Source organism: Megalops cyprinoides, chromosome 18 (assembly GCF_013368585.1).
Source record: "Megalops cyprinoides isolate fMegCyp1 chromosome 18, fMegCyp1.pri, whole genome shotgun sequence".
NCBI classification, from domain to species: domain Eukaryota; kingdom Metazoa; phylum Chordata; class Actinopteri; order Elopiformes; family Megalopidae; genus Megalops; species Megalops cyprinoides.
The window spans coordinates 14,483,236-14,506,883 of NC_050600.1; the positions used below are offsets into that span (position 1 = coordinate 14,483,236).

Consider the following 23,648-nt stretch of genomic DNA (forward strand, 5'->3'; position numbering starts at 1 on the left):
TTTTGCTCCACTGGATCACAGTATAGCCTGCCACAATGCCCTGCCTCCCTTGCCCTCAGGAGAAATGCCTTATGGGTAACTTCTCTCTCTGATGGTGACAGTCGGGAGCCAGTGGAGGAGTACAGGCGGTACTTGGATTTAGTTTGAGATTTTGGTCTTGGTCTGATTGACTGCAAGGAGCTGAGCAGAGCATAACAGAAAGATGATCACACCCCGTTTCTCTGATGGAGAAAAACAGGAAAGCGCAGACAAGGCGTGGCAGAAGATTTTTCACTCACTGATTACGTGCTGCTCATGCACAGTAAACCAAGTGTTTGGAGACCTAGACCGGGTTGTGAACATATGTGTTCATCCCAAGCTTCCCAAGTGCTTATACACTTGCCCCGCCCCCAACAAATTTAATTTGTCACCCCACAGTTCCAGAGGGAAACAATGATAAGGAAAGCTTGCAAACAGACATACGGGCAAGGACAGCCTCTTTGCACTAACTGTAGAGTACATATACAACAGAATTAACTTACAAAGGGTAAGTTAAGTGCAAGAATGTGGAATGTCAGTTTCAGTTGTGAAGCTCTCTTCAGTTATTAAAAGTGTGCCACAAATGCGTTCTACTCCCAAAAGCGTTACGCAGTCAGTATGTACGACGTGTGAGGTGTATGATACAACATTGAAATGCAGTGTGTACACATGCCTAGATTCAGGTATCTTAATTATAGCCATGGAGAAAGGCCCAGCCATTGACGAGGTGCCACAAGGTGGTGCTGTAACCTTTCAGGTACATCCTGAGAGCGCCTGGGCTCTTGGTGACTCAACTGACCCAGGTGGGCACTGGGTTTAACAATCACCTGACGGATGTGCATGCTAGTGTCACAGGTCAGAGGTCGGGCAGAAGTGAGGTCGTTGGATCCCAAGACGGTGGAGATGATGCCGTTTCTATCCACCTTCCGGATCATAGTCCCGTCAACGAAGTAAATAAATCCATTCTTGTCCACTGCGATACCTGGAAGTAGAAAAAATAAAAGAAAACAAAAACATCAGGAAAAAAACAGGTGTGTTAGCTGCAGACACCCTCTGCTTGCATGATTCACTAGGCATACAAGACGGGTACATGTGTCAAGTTTGGCTTCACATTATTCAGGTCACTGCAAAAGCATGCTGTTAATAATTCACATTCTGCTTTCGAGTATTAAATTATTTCTCAGGGAGAGTGGGAAAGGATGTAGTGATGTTTATGTCTCCTTTTAAAACCCAAGGTCTAAAAACAGACCTCGGAGGCACCATACTATTGAATAGTCCATTAAAAAGGCAATTAAAAATGGAAAACAACAACAACCTTTTCTCCACCTGTGGAAGGAGGAAAACTGCAGCTTTGACCATTCCTAAATGAAACACTTGAAAGACAGTGAGTTGCCATGGTTACGACGGCTTGCCAAAACGTCAACCTGATAGAGTGGGGCCAAGCACACCGAAATTAGACTACCTGCAACAATCCTCTCTTACCCAGTACATATACATTAACACTCGACAGATTCTGCATTTCTCAAACTAATAACAGTGGCAACATTTAATTCAGCCTTTATTCAGAGAACCAGCTCCTTTGGTAATTAAAAAAAAGATATTTCCTTTGACTTGCTGCCAGTTGACAGGAGAGAATGTGACAAATTCTTTGTGTTGCAGCAGTGGCAGTGGTGGAGGGGAGGGCAGGGACGCAATGGGTGTGTGCAGTGATTTTGTGCAGAGAAACCACAGACAGATGAAAGGTGTCATTCTTGTGCAAAGTCCACAAACCATCTGGAAAACATACAAATCACTACAGCCATCTGGCAACTGACTTTTTTTTCTTTAGATATTCTCTTAACAGTACTCCAACATTCTCTAACTGCAGTTTAAAAGCTGCTGTGAGAGTGATCTTTCCAAGTAGGGCTTACAGCCATGCCAAACCCAGGGCTGTGTCTATCTCACACTTCATTATTGGCACCAAGGCCCCACACAAAATCTGTCCATATGGACAGAATGCTTTACACAGCCCTAAACAGCAATTGAACATGCCTGATAATCCTCCTGGAACACAAGTGATTTTTTTGTATGATGCACACTTACTGATATTATAGCACGTCAGTAAATCTAACTTAAATAAAATCATTTGAATATTGAATACAATTGATCATACAATTCAGTAACACTGTGGTTTAATTGTAAATTTCACATTAAAGGCAAATCCACCTAATATCAGTACCAATACAATACTATCCCTCAACTTTAGGCAAGCTGAGACTAATCCTGGACTGCATTTGGAAAGAAGAGAATTCAGGGAAATTGACATATTGCATCATAATAACATGCTTTTTTTATAAATTATTGCAGAATCTCAGTTACTCAATTGCTTTTGGTTCAAGTGTTGAAGACATCAATATGTTCACAGGAATTCTATCCAGTGAGAATTGACTGGTAAAACGGTCATCTGCTGAGAAGTATTCAGAAGTAGAATGATGTGAGAAATATGTTATAAGAATACAGTAAACAGTTCAAAAAAGACACAGTTGCAATGGATGAATATCCTGGTTAAAAACCTATCCATTCAAAATCACCTTGTTTTGAAGAACTGGTCTCCAGCACCTAGCTCCCTATGCTGAAAACACTGAGTGAAACTGATTGTTGGTAATATGTGGTAAAGTGTGTTACTGTAATGTAAGATCATGTTGCTCTTTAGGATCGTTGTATGGTACGCCATAGATTCTTTTGTGGATGGTAATGTTGCTTTTACAAAGCTTTGTCAGATATCACACGCATGTTAGAACGATGTTGGGTAACTGGCATACATCTAAAGCAACAATTATGCATTCAGCACTGCTTCAGTATGACGTGTAGTTACTGTCTTATTGGCTGTTCTGTATCAACTGCATGTTCTTGTACTTATTATTTGTGTAATATGTTTGCAATGTATCTTACCACAATGGCCTTGTGAGCCACTGGATGAGAGAACATGCCTACAAATCCAACAAATAATAAATAATGAGCATTTATTACCAGAGGAATGCGTTTGGGGTGTCAGGCTGTACACTACCTTTGGGGCCCATCAGTAAGGCCTCAGTGGCCTTTCCGCCATCCCCACACCGGGCCTCGTCAAAGGGCAGACAGTGCTCGCCGGTGCCTGCCACCACCTCGGCATTCTGAATCAGGTCTTTCGTCCCGGTCAGCACCTTCGGCCGGTATATCCGGCGGGAGTTGGTGTCCGAAACGTAAAGCTGTCCCGTGACAGGATCAGTGGCCAGGTAGTATCTATGAGCGGGGTTGTTACTGTCGAAGAAAAGGGCTTGTGTGAGCGCCATCAGTGAGAATACACAATCATTTCCACTGTCACAACAGTCACACATGCACAATTAAAAATGACAAGACTGTTAAAGCGATGACGATAATGATTACAAAAATACAATGATGCACTGCATTTCCTTTCTGACTGCTGGGAGGCTTTTTGTCAATTTGCACAGCAGACAAAAAAGGCCCTCAACAGAAAAAAGAGACCCCTATCAAAATGAATATAATAGGATCTGACTAGGAATCACTATCATTTGACATGGCATTAATGACACTTTCAAAATTGTCAGATCACTTCAATCATTTTCACTTCCCAGTGAGAGGGTGGCTTTGGAAAAAAAAACACGAGTGATAGGAATACTTTAATGAAAGTCAACATCAGATGACATTTCATTAGTCCGTATTTATTTGCTTATATTAAATCTGCCTTAAATACTGCTTGGCCACTTCACAAATAGTAAGCAGTATTTAGACATGGCATTCAAAAATAAATTGATGACAGCCACAAACAGAAATATTTTTTTCTCTCTTTGTGCAATTGCACTTTGGCAATTGGCAAGCTTTCCTGAATAACTACAGCTTAAATTTTAAATCCAAACGTGCCAAAAGGGTTGCTGAAGGTGAAAGCAAAAACAAATACAACTGTAACTATGGAAAATTGTGGAGAAATGTAATCCTTTTTAAATATTAAGTAAACGCTGCAGCTGAGGGCAAAGAGATTGAACTCATAAATAAGCAAAATGGCCAAACAAGCAAGGAATGAAACAGGACATGAATAACAAAGAACTATGAGAAGAGCTGAAAAATGAAGATAAGATGCTTTACTGTATTGCAATAAAGACAGCTTGATTTGGACAGGCTGAGCAGACAGAGGTCAGTACTCCATAACACTCATGAGCCTTCACGGTGCACTAATCAATACAGGTTGCCTTCATGACACAAAAAAGGACACAGTGTTTCTGTGGATGCATTAAAATGAATACCTGAGACTGAACAGAACTGCCATTAGTACACGGTCATCAAAAATCTGTATCACAAATGAACTGTTCACCAGAGATCGGCAATAATTAGATGCCTTGGGGTTAAATTAAAAGCTCCTTAAAGGGATTCTAAATATCTGTTTAATCTTCAAATAAAATGTACATCTGCAAAGGTATCTGCATTATGCAGTGTGCTGTTTGCTGGTTCAGGAGTAGACCTTAGTGGGGCTTAGCATAAGAGGGGAGGTCTGACTATTACATTTTCATTCTGTCAGAGAAGACAGGGAACCCACTGTACATCTGATTTACCAATGATTGGGCTTCCAAATCACAGAACCACAGTAAAAAAAAAAGAAAGGAAACGGCACTTCTTTGAAGACTGGCAGTTCTCGGTCTTCCCTTTCATCAGGATTACGTACACTTGTACTGTTCCGGCTGCAGGTAAGTCATTACGGCCGCCCTATTTCCCCCTTCTTAAGTGACTGCTGTGTCTGACGGCAAAGTGCCCCACATGCGCACAGGTGTTCAGAAGAATCTCCTTTATTTATGCCAATCGAAAACCTAGAGCGGCACCTCTCGTTTTGTGGAATGGGCCCTCTATCAGCAATCGCCGAAACCAGCGTGATCTCCCGCTCTCTTGGGCGGATGTTACATTTATTCACAGAAGTGATGAGCTGCAGAATGGAGCTGTTATACAAGAGTGGTTACCATCTTTCATCCATCTACTTGGAAATGAACTGAGCTTTTTTTTTTATACAAAGGTTACGCAGAAATAAATCTACACAGAGAACACTTTTCAGCCATCTGCAAAGTACATGGACTGTGACAGCTGTCATGGACTACATGGTCATGTAAAAATAAAGCAATACAACATAAAGACTTTCATAGACACAGGTTCACAGTAGGTCTGAGGCTTACCTATGTCTGAAATCTTTATTTCTTGGAAAAGTAGGAAGGGAAAGAAGAATAAAGAAGTGTGAATTATAGATTAAGAGGAAATACATATAAAAGAAGATTAAATATGACACAGATTTATTGAATAAAGAGAGGAACTGCAGGGCTGCTACACATGACATTTCCCTAACTGAAAGCAGCCAGGAGTTATTCCAACGATAATTCTTAAACTGTAGGAAGGTACAAATTTTACACCTGGGAGTTCACTGCCACATTAGATCACTGCTTATGCTTAGGTTAACGGGCTCATAATGGGTTATTGATTGTGTCACAGACAATAAAAACAGGCTTCTAAATTGTTTCTTTAACATAACACATTGTATCAAGGCTGTGGCATGCTGAGACAATGTGAGGTTGAGGGAACGTTTCCATTAATTTTATATAACCTTCTTAATGAGCAATTTAATTAGTAGGACGTATTCCCCCCCCAACACTATCCAACAAAGGCAATCATAAAACCAAGCAGGGCTGAGATACATTAGTGTAGTGTATGCTGGTGTGGCTGGGAGAAAGAAGTGACTGGAGGACACTGCGCTGTTTAAGAGCTAAATGAACTACTACAGCTCGGAGCACCATGTCACAGCACTCCTCTGGGTGGCAAAATGTGAAGTGCAAATTTATGATAATTTCGCCAAATGTCGATAGCAGCTTCGGACTGGATTTGATTTTATATGCACCAGTATATGTGAGGGCAGAGAATACAAGATGGAGAATGCACAACAAATGTGTGCGTCTCCTGAGAGTCTGTTCGATCCAAATGGCATTGCTGAAGGGAATAAAAGCAACTGTGTTTCCACCATGGCACTATGGTGACAAGCTATTTTCCCTATGTGGATGCATATTAACACACACAGACAGCAGCATGAGGTATTGCATTAAAGGAATCTGTTTGGATAAGGCAGGTAAAACAGGACTGTTCCAGAGTATCTTGCTGGATCAAGGTTTTTTTCTTCTCTGCCTCTGCTTTGTATTGTTTTTCTCCACAATAAGAACCACGTTACCCACAGGGTGCCCCATCAGTCAGAATTTCTTTAAACCTTTCAAGGTTTCTGTCGTTGATACTGAAAAGACAGTGTAGTGCAAATCAATGCAAGCCTGAAAGGACATTTAGGGTCGATAAGAGATGATGATAAGAAAGGGCTCATAATCATTTAACTTAGCATTGTCAGCTCAGATGTATGCCACTAAAAATTAATTTAATGTTCTCTGGAACAAAAATCAGAAGAATCGAGAAACAGAAGAAATACTTGATTGGACATAGTAAACATGTGCCAAGCTAATACATTATTTGTCTGGATGTCCTGCCCAGGATTCAAATCTATAACCTTCTACTTAAAACTCCCAAAGAAGAATTCCCAAACTACTATTCCAAACTAGACATAAGGAAAGTATCATTCAATTAAAGCAGAGGAATGCTCTCCCTAGACTCACATTATCTCTGCCTCCACGTGCAACACATATCATTCTGGACAACAGGAGATTGTCCCTCACTCAATTTTGGAGGAATTTGTGGGGAGAAAAAGTGTGAGTAAAAGCTTCGTGCTGAAGGTCATTCCCGGCATCAATCAATCACGTTCAGAGCCTTACCTCAGCTCCATCACGCTGCTGACATTCCCCGAGGGGAAAATCCGCCTGATGTAATTGAAGTCACCCACAAACAGGCTGCCGTCTATGCCACAGGCCAGGGCCACTGGGGCCAGCAGCTTGTTACCATCTGCCTGGCCGTTGCAGCTGGGGCAGGAGATGCTACGGCGACGGCCGTTCCCCATGATGGTGCTGACGACTGGGGGCTGCTGGGAAATAAACTGGTTCTCCCCGTTTCCTTTATACAAGATGCCTGAAGGGGGGAAAAAAGAAACAAAATAGTACACGTTTTAGCAATTGGATTTATTTTGAAGGTGATGTTTTTCATTTAATCATTTTATTTGGTGAAAAGTGGATGTCAGTGACCCACCCCCCACAATGTATTAGCATTACACAAAATGTAATTACTTTGGCTTTGAAAGCTATGTCCTCAGATCATGTTCTACTTCTGAAAATGCGATCAAAGAAAGCCCAGAGTTTCTCAGATTAAATTAGATTTAACAACTCTGTACATAATTAACAATATAAATAACACTTTTATATTAATTTCACTTTAGAAGGCATGTGTAGGACTTGAAAATCTCAGAGCTGCCAAGGCTTGTTTGAATACTGGAATTTTATGCAGATGGAACTCTTTACCTACATACTATGAAATTATTAATTACACAACTGGGTCTCATAATAATATGTTCATCATATGCAAGTGACAGGTTGGATCGTTTTTAAAAGTAAAATTATTATTATTATTATTATTATTATTATTATTATTATTATACACAGCCCCATTTATGACACTGGATTGTTTCTGGAAACCATGCTGTAAACCCCATTCTTGGGAAGGGATCCTATTTTCCCACTGACACAATGTTATAAACAGGGGTATCTTCACAGTAATGTTACCATGTAATAATATAAGGGAGATACTGGGTATTAGGACAGTGTGCGAGGTTTGAAAATGACAGGACACAGAGAGTAGTCAGACACAAATCATGGGTTTTAGACAGGTGTCTGTTTACGCTACAGAGCGAGCAGCGCATACATGCTAAGGGTAAAATAAATATTTAAAAAAATCTCCAGCTAGTCCTCACACCATAAAAACGTTCAATTAGGAAAGACCACATAACAAACTAAATAATAAATAACAATAAAAATGGTGAGATTCTGTTTCACTGTGGTCATTAAAAACCACATGGTACTTATCACGGTAGGGGGTTCGCCAGTGTCCTGCCTCAATTCGCAGTCAGGCTCTTTCAATATGGCGTCTAATGATCCCTCAGTTTAATTGGCTAAATAGCTTCCTAAGTCTCCATCTCAGCTGAAGTGGGATGAATTTTCTGTTGACCAGGGTGGGTGCTACATTTTTCTGGTGCCTGAGTGCTTTGAGATTACATATACATGTAATCACTTACTTGTTTTACTACAGACTACAACAAAAACACCTTAGAGAGGACACAGAAAAAGAAGACTTTTCATTACTTTGTCTAGCTCATATTCTCATTCTGCAGCCTTGTCAATATTCAGGACTTTGTGCCATAGAGCAAGTCTTAAAAAAAAATTATAAGGATAAACAAGGATTATCAAGCAACATGGGCTAGCTGTACATAATTATTATTATTATTATTATTATTGACAATTATTATGATATAAATGACAATACTATATTGCTACTCTAGTACTACACATAAGGTACTACAAAAATAAACAAAGAATGTGTTAAAAAAGACACCATAACCCTTGCTTCATACTACAGTTCAACCAGATTGAATTTAGGTCTAGAGTGTAACAATGCAAAATATAACCCAACTTCACTTATAATAACTGATAATTTTATCATTTCATCCTTAAATCACATGATTTAAGGTCACGCACTAACACCAAGCGCTGTGGTTAGAGAGTGGTCCTGAAACTAGATGTGACACAGAATTGGAAGGGGCTGGAAAAGCTGTCTGCATTATAAAAGCATAAGTCAGTATGACAGCGTAGTGTTCCTGAATCCAGTCTCACTTTTCTGCTGTGACTGAAAATAGCGCTTAAATCCCAGTGGCAGAGCTTCAAGATAGCCTCTTGAGAAATGTGGTAAGCAAAGTGAGAAGACATTTACAAACGCTCACAGAGAGCCTCAGACTTGCATGGAGTCAGATTTGCGTCAAGTCAAATGGATTTTTGTTCCATCTAATTTCCGCTATGTGTTGCTCTGCTCTGAGGAAAGATCTTTAGTCTTGTCTGTTCCTAAGATTTTGCTCCTGTCTCCATCTCTCCACTGGAGGTGAATTGGCCTATTGGGAATTTAAATGGCAGAGAGGAGGACATGTAAAGGAATGTTAGAGTCACCTTCAAGAGTTGAACGGTACCATTGTTGAGGACAGCAACTACGATTACCCCTGGCTTGGCAGGTAACCTAGGCCTTACCTGTAAACGAAATCAAAGTCTGTCCTTGCAAATTATGGCCTGATATGTTCTGGGAGGACTTTTATGGATTGCAGAGAAAGAATAAATTAAGAGAAGGTGAATGCCGAAGGCTGTGGATTTAGATTTGTAGGTTTTGACGAGTGTGCAGGTCAAAAATGTGATTTCATCTGACAAGTAGTTTAATATATGGCCGAAGGACATTGTGCAAAAGGTTCTGATTGAGTCTTAAATCCTCTTGACTAAGTGTTAAGCCTTAATGCAAGATGTTGTCTGTACTTAACATGTAGAGAGTTTTTTACATATTGCAGCAGGGGAAGAATGTGAGGAAGAGTTAAAAAATAAACCAATGGTATCTTGTGTGGTGCAGTATAGCAATACAGCATAATTGCTGTAAATAATAACACATTTTCTCTGGAAAATGAAAAATACATTTGAAACTGACATTTAGATAAGAATATTATTCAATTTTATAAAACAGATGGCTCTCCTGGCAACAATGAAATACAAACATTTTGCTCTTTTATTTCTAAGCTGAGAAAAACAGCTGCTCTTTTAAAATGACAGCTACTGTGACAGAGGAGATCTTTCAAAAATATCAAAAACAGCAATGACTGTCAACTCCTCAAACTCTCAAAATAGGTGTCAGATATGCACTTCATCACCTATCAGTAATTATATGTACTTCGGGTCTTGTAAACTATTTATTTTTCCCTTTTAATTGCTATGCCACATTTGTAAAGACAGATACAACATAAGCCTTTGCCGGACACATTTAATCATAATGCTTCTTTAAACTGAAGTACTCATAGAGCTTGAGTCATTTTGGATAAATATTTAAGTACCGTGCAAATATGACTTGTTTTGGGGCTCTTCAAAGAAGAACTTCAAAGGGCAATTACATGCTGTGAGTGTTAAATTATTCACAACTCAGCAACATGTTAGAATTCCAACACTCACTCTGTCCTAATTACTACAAAGATCAATGACTCCATCTAGACCTTCTATGTGAATGGTTAGCTAATACAGCTGCTCTTCCATTGCTTGTATGTCACAATAAATCTCAATATACTTAAAGCCACATATACCACGTGGCATTTTGTTCTTCTCTGATTAGTTCTTTTCATTGATTAATTGATCCAGGGAGGACTCAAATGAAGACACAGTCAAGGGAGACGACAAGGCAAATCCAACCAATACTTTTTTCCTAATTCAGAGCTGTACAAATGCTCTGTTAACAAAGATAAATTGGTCTAAGAGACTGCTGAGAATGTGACACAAAGGAATGTACGACCTTGACTTCAATCCGCCTTCAATTTTGACTTTCAGCATGCCCATTCTAACATGTTACACAGATAAGGAGGCTTTGTTCTCTCTGTGTCTAATTGGAAATATGAACAGCAATCTCTCCAGAAAATAACAGACAGGCCTGGCAAAGGTATGATGAAATATGTTGAGTACCATACTTAAATGAATTAAAAAGAAAACAATAAGATGAGGAGGCATCGCTGCCACAAATTTACCACTAAGTGCATTTTTATCTTTCCACACAAAGAGGACAGTCCTTCAGAAACATCAGATGCAGTTCAAACAAGCATGTGTGGAATTTAAACAGAGAAGACACCGGAATGTAGCACTGCTGCTGAGTCCAGTTCAATTTAGTGTACAAATGATCTACAGCTTTCTAGGCCTTTTGTAGAAAGGGTCCTTTTCTCGTACCCTTGTTTAAAGAAAAAAACAGAATCTTGGGAGGCTGCATGCGCATGGCCTAATGTGTCGGAGTACCACGTCTGGGGTCCTATTGTTGAGTAAACAGGAAATAGGATAGACTGAACATGTTCCCTCCAGCACACATCCTCACAGAGACACTGCATTATTTGGTAAAATTGGCAGTCGGCCACACCAACTCCTCTCCACCCCAACCAGCTGCCAAACCCTTTGGAACGAAAGAATACAAAAATGAATAGCTCCACAATTTGAACAGCAAAAGCAAAACAAGCACCCACGCAAGTGCACACACACACACGCACACACACACATAAGCGTACACACACACACACACACACACACACAGGCATGTGCATGCATACTCAAATGTCGTCCAGAGACAAGACATGTCAAAATCAGACAAGCACAGACAAAAGGACTATATCTGGGCTGTACTGCATGTGTCAAGAGCAAACATTCAGCAAACATTGTGCGAACACAAGTTAATGATTGCCATACACTACGGAAGATGAAGTACCCCTGACATTTTGTGTTCAGTACATTTATCTTAAACATGATGAGATGACAAGCACTCTTTTAAACATCTTTGGAATTATTCATAAATATAAACCATAACACATCAACAAAAAGCCAGGTAGGAGCACTTTAATGCATGCCACTGTATCAACTCCTGACATGAATGAACTGAAAGCTACCTCGCAAAAAGAACTGATATAGAGCATGCTTTTCTTGTTTTTATGGTCATCAGTTGTGCTACACTAAACAAAAAGTATTGGTAACATCTTGACGAATTGCTCTTGCAGGACCAATAATACTGAGTAGCATCAATGACGTTCAGAAATTCAGCAGAGGGAGATGACTCAAGCTGGCATTCTTCACAGCCGAATTTTCTCAGGTGTTGCGCACACTGAAGGAAACCTGGGGTGGCTCTCATTATCACCTTGTTTGTGCCGAATGGGCTCAATACTTCTGAATGACACAGAAGAGGTGCCGTAAAAGAAAGAGCTGCTAGATAGGAAAGCCTGGGGGGGGTCCATGACACAACTGCAGAGTGCCTGAAGAAACAATGGAGAAGGAGATTCCACCAACCAATTACCCACTGGCATCCAATGGTATCTACTCTGACCAAGAGTAGCATTTCTGGGGGGGAAAGGACAAACTGACACAGCATAATATGTGACACAGCCACTCCCTGTGTATGAGGTAATTTTGCATTGAACTGTTTTGGAAATGATTGCTGCGGGAAAGTGAGGACTCTGGGTAACAGGTAGGTGAATGACTTTTACAATTGGATTATACAGTGGGGTCTCCATGAACAGGCTGCGCCATATCAGCAAAAATATGTCGTCTCGAAGATTAGAATTTAGTCAGTGCTCTGTGTCCAATCCCCTGCCAACAGGCGGCAGGGGGACATGAGATGATGACAGCTGTACCCGCTGCAGAAATGGAGCAGCGCTTTACCTTATCGCCTCGGGAAGGCTGCAGAGGTGTAAACCAGCTGCTGTGGAGGAGCTGAGAGGCAATAGAACACCTGCTGGAGGCCGAGGAAAAATTATGCCGTCTTTAAGACTTGAATCGCGCCGGAAGCTTCAGATACTGAAGATTGCACAAGAAGATGGAAAAAGCCACAGAGACGTTCACAAAAATGACCAAAACGCATCGGTTTCCTGGCTGCCGTCTTTCCAGCTGACAGAGCCTGACGGTCTCTTAGAGTTTTATGATGGCGGCTCTGAGAAACAGGCACCGCGCTGATGATGAATGAAAACCAGAACTTGCCGCTGAAGTGTTGATCTGTGTAATGCTCAGCTGCAATCACTCAACTAAATTCTTCATCAATTCAAGGACTTTGCTCTGTAAAAACTCAAATGTGAGGCTGTCATACATCTGAGGCATCACTGTAATGGCATATTCATTAAATGACACAGAATTCTGATAACTGCCAAAAGAAGCAAAGGGAATATGAATTTCAAATAAAAACTTTTTAAAAATATTCATCATATCAATCACTGCAGCATATCAGAAAATAAGGAAAAGGATGAGGTTTACACAGGATAGAGAGAACTTATACCTGACATGGTGATTAGAATGCTTATTTCAGGGCACTGCTAAGCTGTAATGGTTAACTGCTGAAAGCATTCACCTGTAGACAATCTCCCAGGGAATCAAACTACTATGATAAGGAGATTAAGCTGTGGACAGACAGTGGACAGGGGGGAGGCCAGTGATATTCCATTGCAATTACCACTCTAAGTAACTGACAAAGGCAGCAGTCTATTACAATGGAAGCTTGATGGCCAGATACATGTGTGTATCAATGAAAGATCATGGGTCCCATTATAATCTCTATAAAGGGCCTTTTTTGTCATTTTTAAAACACAAGTCACTGACAAAGTGCTTTCATCTCTAATGACAGGATGACATTTTCATTATTTTTATTAATTGTATTTGCAAAATGAAAAAGTTAGTGACATGGTCACAACTAATTTGGTAATGTGGCACCAATGTCATTTTGCCTTTGTCAATATTAGAACAACTTAAAATCAGTCATCAACACTGTGTAATCATATAAAATATCTACTTTTGAGAAAGCTACTGTGTAGTTTGTAGTTTCTGAGGATGCAGTCAGAAGTACCCTTCACTTTGATTCATGGGACTGATAAAAAAGAGGGACATACAAAAAAATCCTTTGTATATAACTGCAGACTTCCACACAGTACTTGCTGCCAGTACTTTAAGATAGGGTTGGCTCCATAACACAGCGTGATGGCATTTCTTGTTTGATGGAGTGATAGCACATGTTGCTGCTGCTCCACAGTATGGGTGGGCACTGTAATAATGGGAGAGGTTATTGTGTTTAATGGAGGGGGGCGCTCAAATGGAGCGAACAGCCATTCCTATGCACAGAGATGGCACACTGAATGAGCACACTGGGTATGTGCTGGGTATGTGAGGGGCGGCAGTGTAGCATAGTGGTAAGGAGCCCGACTCGTAACCGAAAGGTTGCCGGTTCAATTCTCTGCTAGGGCACTGCTGTTGTACCCTTGGGCAAGGTACTTAATCCAGAATTGCCTCATAAATAAATATCCAGCTTTATAAATGGGTAACATGTAAAAAAAATGTGACCAATGTAGGTCACTCTGGATAAGAGCATCTGCTAAATGCCAACAATGTCAAAAGAGGAAACCTGAATCGCTTGGCAGGGACTGGGGACCCATTAGGGGTTAAACCAGAGCGGGACACTAAGGCAAAAATGCTGAACTGCAGGCTTGACCAGCTTCACTGAGTCTCGAGATTAAAGGGTCACAAATTCCTCAAGACAACTGGCACTAAGCTGGAGAGGTACAGAGGGTTTAGTGTCACTCAGAATGAGGCCGCCTAAAAAAGCTGGCCTGGGTCTCGTCCATAAGAGCCTGGTTGAGGACTATCACACCAGACAACCGGACATATAATTATATGTTTATTAGCCTTGTCCCTTTGGTTCCAGGTCACATCCAGAGAGTATTTATAACAAAGGCAGAACCTTTATGAACAAAGCAGAGGGTTTAGCGTATTCAGAGACTGTCTGTCAGAGGAGGCTTCATTCTTCATGACCCGCCACAGACCATCACATCCTCTAAATAGCTGAGTTCTGTAATTCTCCTCATACCATTCCTACAAGTCAGCACACAGCGTTATTGCAGCTGATTTATTCTGTCATTACTTTGAAAGATTGGTCCTTCACAACTCTCCTCTATTATTTCCAAATGGGATGATGAACAATATTTCATCTTCATTAGAATATTTATTACCGTGTTTCAGGGCGCTGGTGCAACCACCTGTCACTGTCCACATCCCCTCGCTCGGAATGAATTTCACTGCCTCATCCGGCTTGTCATTACAACTAATCACTTCGTTTATTCAATTAGACACACGTCACTTTGAGAAGTCACTGCCTCTCAAACTCCTGTCCTTACTATAATTTAGAACTTGGATCAATTCACCTGGTGCATTCAAACATTCATTTTTCTTTTATTTTTTTGGCTGTCTTAACATTTTCGCAATATTTAAAGTTAATGTCTCCTGGCTTACGCTAGATGGACATGATTGCTTATACATTTTTATAGGATCTTCTCTGCAGAACTCATTTCAGATAGTAAAGAGGAAGTCTGTCCTCAGATTATGCGAATAACATAACCAACATTTTACAAATATTTAACAAGCATTTTTGGATATAATAGGAAATATCAGCTTCTCCTTTTTGAACAGCAAACAATATGCTGCTTCATGCTGTTTGTATTTAAACAACACATTTTTCCTCCAAAGTAGCATCTAAATAAATTCACTGAACATTTACACTTGGGCAATATAGAGATTGTATTTGAAATTAATCCCCTTACCATTCTGCACATCCAACACATGATGCTTGTCCAAAGTCCAACCGCCCATGTTAGATGCATCCAGTTCATATCCCTGTAAAATGGCAGTTCTTTTCTCCCAGAGAATCAAATCCAGGCAAGATTCATATTCAAAACCCACAGATACTGTAATGACAAGAAAAAGTCAATCAGAACATAACTCCCCCATGTTGGTGACAAAAACGTACGGACCTGCAGTACTATCTCTTAACTGCTGGCTTTTGAAAAACTGAAAAAACTTCAACTATGTCTGTCTTTTTATGGAAGTTTTTTCATGTCTATTTTTATCCAGCCACATTAGGAGACAAACCCTGTGATAGTGAAAAATCAATAACGATGCATGGTTTCAGCTAGTTAAATAACTGGTGTAATTTATTTGGAAATACAACAAAATGAAGACAAAGTATTGGCAAAGTCTATAACCTTGACCCATCTCTGGTCATTGCACAATATCTATTGCCTACATTCTCTAAGGAAGGCTTTTATATCTGGTACAGAAAAGATGAATATGTTAAGCGGGGAGTCCTTTATTACATTTACAAAGAATTGTCATTGTATAACTTTTAACTAAGTGAACAAAAAAAAAACTTTATGCCACTATTATCTGACAGAGTTTAAGCAAAACAAACTTTGTTTTTCAGCTAAGAAAGCCATGTAGTTTGGCCCATTGTTTGAATGAATACCCTTGTTTATCAGCAGAAGAATTGAGAAATACATTTAGAAAAAGCTGCGGAAGTGAAGTGACCTTCAGAAGACTTGTGTTTCTAACTGTGGTTTCTGTGAAGGGTAATTACATATGCAAGAAACTACAGTCAGCAAAAGAGCCCTGGCCTTCAAAAACAGCCATACTGTTTTTTTTACATAGCGTGCAGTTCTCATTCTAAAAGGCAGACCTCACAGAGGACTAAAAAAACAACATCTGTTACAGAATCACAAACCTAAAACACAAAGTCTGGACTGAGGCCGTCATTATACTAAACCTCATTCCTGACATCACATTTGCACCAAACAAGGAATGCAACTCACCCATGGCCTCTGATAGACCATAGACACGCTGATTGTAGGCGTCAGTCTTGTCCCATATAAAGGTGTAGGACAAGTTGGGTGAGGCGGGGAACCACTTCTGAAACAGACGTCCCACCACGGCCACCATAAGGTGAACCTTCATGAGGTTGAAGGGGATGTTGGCCTGGGTCATGGTCACTTTAAGGATAGGTTTGTAGCCGGCCGCCCGCGAGCTCAGGTAGAAGAGGTTGAGGTCACTTCCCGGGATGGCCGTCTCCTCTTGAAGGACCTTCAATTCAAAGCAGACCCCCAAGCGTGAGTGCACCGGAACCCCCGGTCCTAACACCTTTGAAACCTGGTGCTTCAAAGAGTACTGCCCGAAGAGGCATTAGCATTTATAAATCCTCCACTTTCCATTGGATTTTTCACCTTAAACGTGTCTCAAACAGACCATCAGTATGCTGTCCTCAACCACTTCTGATTTTATATATCCTCTATATGGTTGACTATTATAATAGTAACATTTATATACAAGCATAAATATATAACACAATACATCATGCCATGATAGACTGTTTGAACAAACAAGTGGGTTTATTTCCTCACAGTGTCAGGAGCACATCTGATGAATTCACAAAGGCCCTTTCCCTTGTCTTTGAAATGAGGAAATAGACTTAAAATGATTTAAAATAACAGACAAATTTATCACCCGAGATTTCATTTCCCGTTAATATTGAAAAGATAGTCATGGTCCCCTGACAAGACAGTAATCCCCTCGATTCTGTGAAATGTCTTATGGCAATGGAACATTTAGATTGCAGAACAGCAAGTGGAGCATTACAGCAAGGTATCAGTGTGATGGCCTTGCCTTTTGTGTCAGATCATAGAGTGTTTCTGTTCCTGAGCCACTTGTGGGGGAAAACAAAAATCAGACATTTAGATAATATGTTTATCTTCTGGGGGCCATCAATTCATTATTTCAAAGACAAAGGAGCTCCTTAAAAATAAAAGGCACAGAAACATGCACTATGAAACCAATAGTTCACCATATGAGCCAACAGTCATAATCAGTGCAGTCTCATGTGTAATCCCTGTTAATCAATTTGTCATTATATTCACAGCAGACAAACAGCCTTCACTGTTATGTTATTTAATCTGCTGCACAAGTATTTTCCTAGGGGTCAACAAGATGCAAGAATAATTCTACAAACTGACCCTCCTCCTGATCGCCAATTACACCTGCCGTGCTAATAGTGGGCTCCCTATCACTTCAAACAAGCAAACAGTAAAAGGCACAATTAGAACCTGGGGTGTCACTGGTGACCTATGGGTAGGCCAATAATTACCTTCTAGAAAGTACCCTGATTATATAAGTGAAATAGGTGAGTATAATCAACACTTAATATGAGTATATATATATATGGATAAATGGTTAACCATTTTTCTCTCCCAGCCTGGGTAAAGATCATGATTTTATGTATCCATTCTAGTCCAGTTTTCTGAGAGGACATCTCTCTTTGAGAGGAAAGCTTGTTTTTCGTAAGACCAGCACCACCAACACCACCAAAGTGAGTTGTACAAAAAAGGAAGGAAAAAAAAAAACAAGATGAGTAACCGCTGCTGTGCTTCTAAAATGTCTGCTCAAAATGAAAGATTATTTTTTTGTTTCCAGTAGTAGTTGTATAACAATCAAACGGCCTTATCTTACATCTTCAAATTTTGCAGGCCAAGGTGAGGAAGTAAGGATGTAATCATGGAGAGTTTCTCTCTGACTGAGTGAGTACAAAGGGTAAATGGTTCTTACTGGGTCTAACATAAAACATTCTGTTTTCAGCATACAACCATCTATACAGCACTGTTCTTGTAATTTTTCTAACCATAAAAACATTCCTGTGAGATTTAGTGCTTACACTGGCACTTACTACCATATCAAAAATGGCTGCTTCCAGCAATTTTCTGTAACTCTTTATATAACTTGATGTATCTGGTGAATCAGAGTCACAAATGACCCCTTGAGACTTAATGGAGTGAATGCTTGTTCATTTCTTATATCTCTGTATCTTGATTTGCAGACCGCTTTATTGCATTCATCCAGATTCACTCTGACCAATGACACACTACAAACAACTACACGTATGTACAGTAAGTAAGCATACGGTATAATAAATGACCTCCACCACACACACACACACAATATCACATGAACACACACACACAAACACACAGTAAAGCCCTTGAGATGCTTTAAAGGTGCTACATGAATGCAATCCATTTTCATTATGTTACACTTACAGTAAAGCATTAATTGCATCGATCAGACTTTTGATTTGCAATGTAATATCTATCTATTTTCAATGCATTTGGTAGGAAACATCTAATTTCAGAAGATTCCTCCACCAGATTTACTGAGATTTTGCTCTAATGGAAAGCCGTAGTTTTGATGAGAAAGAAAATCAAATTTTTAAACACAATTGGAGCCATCTGAGGACAAAGCTTTGCATAACACTGTAGAGAAACTGTTTTCTAGTTTCAAACTGAGTTTTTCTTGGGTTAAGCCCAGGAAATGGCTACCATCTACGATATAATTTCAAATGCATTACTTGCATCATGATAGAGAAGAAAATATAACATTTTGCAGACCTTTACAACAAATACCCAGTGCCAACTGTGGGTGGTAATTCTTTTTACTGTTTCATCTTAAGAACACATATGCATACAGATGTAATAGATAGCTTTAAACCATAAAACTCAGATCAATCTTTCTTTCATTCAAGTTCATCATAATGAGATTCATCCTTTCCTATTTCCTTTTGTTTTAAGCAGCATTCTCTACAAATGTATGATGCCCACAAGCAATCTTTCAAGACTCACTTCAGCAATGTTTCACCTGTCCACAGTATGATATGACTTCCCTTACCTACCTGTATAATCAGACCTTTCTTGGATATGATAGGGATGTCCTCGCTAACATGTGTCTCATGTATGATGGGCCAGTTTCACTAAACAATGCCGCAGGCAAGATGGAATTGTTCTTACTCACCTGTGTCTCAGGTATAATGGGGCACCTCTAACTCACCTGTGTCTCAGGTATGATGGGGATGTCCTCGGGGGAGGACCTGTAGAAGGTGGACAGCGGGGAGGACACGATCAGGGGGCTGGGCCGGACGAAACCGCTCAGATCGCAGCTGGGAATGTCATTCTCCTCCTTCTTCATCACCAGAGTGTCCATCACGTAGAACACGTTCCAGGGGATCCAGACTGTGCGGTACTGAGTTAGGAAGGGGGAACGCTCAAAGCTCAGGGTCAACGAGGCTCCACCGTTAGCCAGCAGGTCAAACCTACACATAAAAATCAGGGAGAGGCAAAAAAAAATGCACATTTTACCCTAAGCATCTCTTTCCTTTCTCCCTTTGCCCTTGTCTAGCTGTGGGAGGACAACCATTTCAGATGAAATAAAAAATGTATGGAATTTCCCAGTAGGCATGAGCCAAGATGATTTTTTTCCCTAATTGAATTGTCAATTGGCTGACCTTTTGGTCCCCAAGCAGCTGGCATATACTGTATTATTTCAGAGAATCTGCATTATTCCCAAACAGTTTGGAACTGCCTGAAATCACGGAAAACATATGAAATTGCACACAGAATTTTTATAGTGTGGTGTAGCTCTGATTATCATACAGACCGGTTTGTATGGATGTTGTTCTGTACTGGAGAAAACTGGTTTCGAAATGAAGGGCAGCACTGTTAAGTAATGCCCTAAATTCTGCTGGCCCCATTACACAGCCAGTGGACCTGTGCGTGAGGACAGCATGCACTATGCACGCACACACGCATGCACACACACCCACACCAACCGATCCACCATCATACCCCCCCACACACACACACAAACTCATCCGCTGATCCACCCATATACCCACACACCCACACACACCAGCACACCCATCCACCCACACACATACACACACACACCCATCCGCACACATGCACACACCCATCTGCCCACATACACACAGGCACACACACCCATCCGTCTACACGCACATACACCCATCTGCCCACGTACACACACGCACACACATCCCGGTGGTGCTGCTGACCTGAAACTGCTTCCTCCACCAATGCTCTATCCAGCTTCATGCTGGCCACAGGATGCAAACAGCTCTCATGCTGTCATGCTGGTTTACATTTCTTTTTCTTTTTTTTATATTTTGTATGGAATATGGAATTCTACCAAGCATGATTATCTGTGTGAATTTTCATGCCTACCGTTAGAAGGTCACAGGGCGGAACTCTCAGACAGAATCCCTCTGTGGCGGTTATTTCAGCACCTTGTGCTTTATAAGGAAAGCTTTTGCAGGCATCTCCCAGTGCATTTCAACTCCTTTCACGTCATCAGCGCCACGACACACCTACACTGAGCCAATACCTTGCCAGCATCATTAACTCATCTCAGGAAGACACAGATCAGAATGCACCAGACATCTTTCAGCAGATGTGAAAACTAATCCAAAAATGTGTGTGTGTGTGTGATGCTCTCTTACCTCAACAACCTCCTTTCTTCCCAGAATCTCACTGAAAGTTGTGCTAGTAATAATGAACTGATGTTATATTCTGGGCACAATCACTCAGTTTCTGGTAATAAAAAGAGGTCAAACGGCTTCGTGTAATACCACGGTGCTATTTTTACAACAACTGAAAGCTGCCAGATACACTGATTGATTCTGTCCTTGCAGATTCAATGCATTTTAAACAGCTCCATTTAACTGGCTTCTTCCATGGTCACATTTGCATAAGATAATCTAGACGTTCAAAAACGTGACATTTTAGAGCTTTTCAAAAACAGACTAAAACACACTAAAGGTAAAGTCAACATCAGTTAAGACACATTATTTTAATGGATTTTACAGTTAACTGCTGCGCCAAACACTCGCGGGGTAATTGCCTCCAGTTTGCACTTTCTAGCAGCAGCACGATTTGGATGTTGTTTTAGGCTATTTGCATCTACTGTAAACACTTTAATGGGTCAGACCTTGACCAGATCCTAGATGTGTGTAAATGGGACACGTACATGCCGTCCTGTCGGGTGATGGTAAATCCATGATCCGGGTAGTGCACGAAGGAGACGTTGACTCCGATGAGGGGCGTCCCGTCCGCTGTCAACACCTGACCCCTGATGATGGACACTAGGCTGCAAAGCAAACAAACACAACATGGCCGCCATTAACATCTGTTCCCCCTCAAGGCCAGAGCCTCTCTGATTTACAGATATTTCCACTTACACTCACACACACACACACACACACACACGCCATTGTTATGCATGAAATCACAGCGCAACAACACCCCTAGCCCCTTTTAACCCCACATAAAGCATACTCTCTAAGTGTCTCAGAAATTATTCTGCCTTTTTAATGTAATGCAGGTCATTCCCTGCAGCGGCATTAATATTCTGACAACGAATGATTGTTTAAAATGTATAAAATATTTTGTCACTGTGGTTATCAGTTGCTTGAAACCCTTGAATTTCCAATTAATTTTGAGGTCTGTTTTTTTTTTCCTTGCATTCACCTTAAATCAACTGCTGGGCATCACTGTGTTGCTGCCACCAAATTCCGTAGTTTCTGGGATATTAATCTCTCATTGCTTAATGGGCTACAGGACACTTGTCTTTACGTGCTGGTTTATTTTCAGGTCATTACGGCTTTGTAAAGTGCTGATCAACAACTCAGACTGCCCTATTTCCATATTGTGACAAGTGCTGTATAACACCCTCTCATTTGTTATTTCCATCTTAGGGAATCAGTCCACTTAAAAGCTTTGCAAGTTCACTCTCTCCATTGCCCCATTAATCTCCTGGAGTCTATCTGACCCAACATGCGATGACCTCCAAGTAAACATTACATAAATTACCCGGTATAACCTAAACGCATTAATAATTTATGCCTCCCTTTTTATCACCGTAAAACAATAGCTGTCACTGCCACCATTTCTTCCACTGCCTGGATATTTGATAGTGCTGTTGACTTCACAGAAATATATGCCTGTGTAGTTAAGTGCTGTCCTCTATACAAGCCGAAAGGGAAACCCATTTAAAGTTAATCCGTTATTGAAGTCATCAAACATCAAGCCTTAATATGAACACTATTCTTTGTTCTTGGCTTAGTCTGAGGTTGACACTGGATATACATGCGTGCTGCACACTTTATTCACAGCTACTGTACGCTCACAATCTGAGCACATTTCCCCATCAAAACACACAAGCTGCTCATGATACTGCTTCTGTCAGAGGAGGGGAGAAGTGACTCTGCTCAAAATACAGAAGCATTGACTGCTTTCATTTAGGAACCTTTCAAGCATGCACTTTAAAGCAGCATTCTAATCATAAATTCTGCACATGGAGCAAGCGAGATGGTAGCCCCTGGACCCATGGCTAATTTGACACGTAATGATCCGTAGACAGAACATCTCAGACGTTTAAGACATCATTAGCTCCGATTACGGTTCCTCTCCTGCCTAATAAGTCCACCTGAACCCTCACCAGAACCAGATGCACAAAAATGCAGATGCTCCTAAAAAATCTGCTTTTAACACTACAATGGGATACCTCATTAAGTAACAGTCCATTGCTAGTGAATTGCAATCTAATTTACAAAGATCTACATTAAGAAAAACAATCTGATTTAACTGTTGTGACTTGAGAGACTGAACATCAGCATAAATTGAAATGATATAACTGTGGCTTTTAACTTAAAGCTAAGTGCATTTTATATACAATGTACAATCTCCTTGAGTTTGATTAAACACTTAACTATAACTATCTGCTCAGTTTTAACAGTGGCAAAACACAAACCACAGACACATTCTGCACACTGACAGTGTAGCAACTAATATATTTTATATACGTAGTATATTCATAATGCATTGTATTTTTAGGGATCAAAAGGAAAGCACAAGTTTCTGGCAACTTGTGAATGCTAACTGTGATGACAGCAAGTTGTTGAAGAAACAGTGAGTGGCTATATAAATTATCAAAAGAGGGCACAAGTGCCTTTTTATTTTATATTTTGTGTGAAAAATCATCACAGAGGGAATGTACAGAGTTTTCTTTACATTACAGAGGAAGCACTCACAAATCCCCACATGTGCTTTCATTTCTTCGTTTTTTCCCTCTACTGACTGCCAAACAAATCCTCTTGCATGTGTTTATTATTCAATACAGATGTGAGAGTACACTGTGGTTTTGATAAAAATAAAATTCTAAATCAAATCGTGGCAGGAA

At 40.4% G+C, this 23,648-nt stretch overlaps 1 protein-coding gene across 17 annotated transcripts in view; it reads right to left on the reverse strand.

Moving 5' to 3' along the window:
* si:dkey-237h12.3 (teneurin-3) overlaps positions 1-23,648 on the reverse strand; it is a 253,189-nt gene that overhangs the window by 11,564 nt on the left and 217,977 nt on the right. For 14 of the 17 annotated variants that reach the window (XM_036551907.1, XM_036551909.1, XM_036551908.1 and 11 more), the window contains 8 exons: positions 21,438-21,557; positions 19,443-19,704; positions 16,388-16,655; positions 15,344-15,487; positions 6,837-7,086; positions 5,214-5,234; positions 3,065-3,297; positions 846-1,000 (listed from right to left, as the gene is read on the reverse strand). In XM_036551907.1, the coding sequence (XP_036407800.1) occupies positions 846-1,000; positions 3,065-3,297; positions 5,214-5,234; positions 6,837-7,086; positions 15,344-15,487; positions 16,388-16,655; positions 19,443-19,704; positions 21,438-21,557 (1,453 nt within the window). The remainder of the gene's footprint in view (positions 1-845; positions 1,001-3,064; positions 3,298-5,213; positions 5,235-6,836; positions 7,087-15,343; positions 15,488-16,387; positions 16,656-19,442; positions 19,705-21,437; positions 21,558-23,648) is intronic. The other 3 variants (XM_036551920.1, XM_036551916.1, XM_036551912.1) reach the window with 1 other exon arrangement.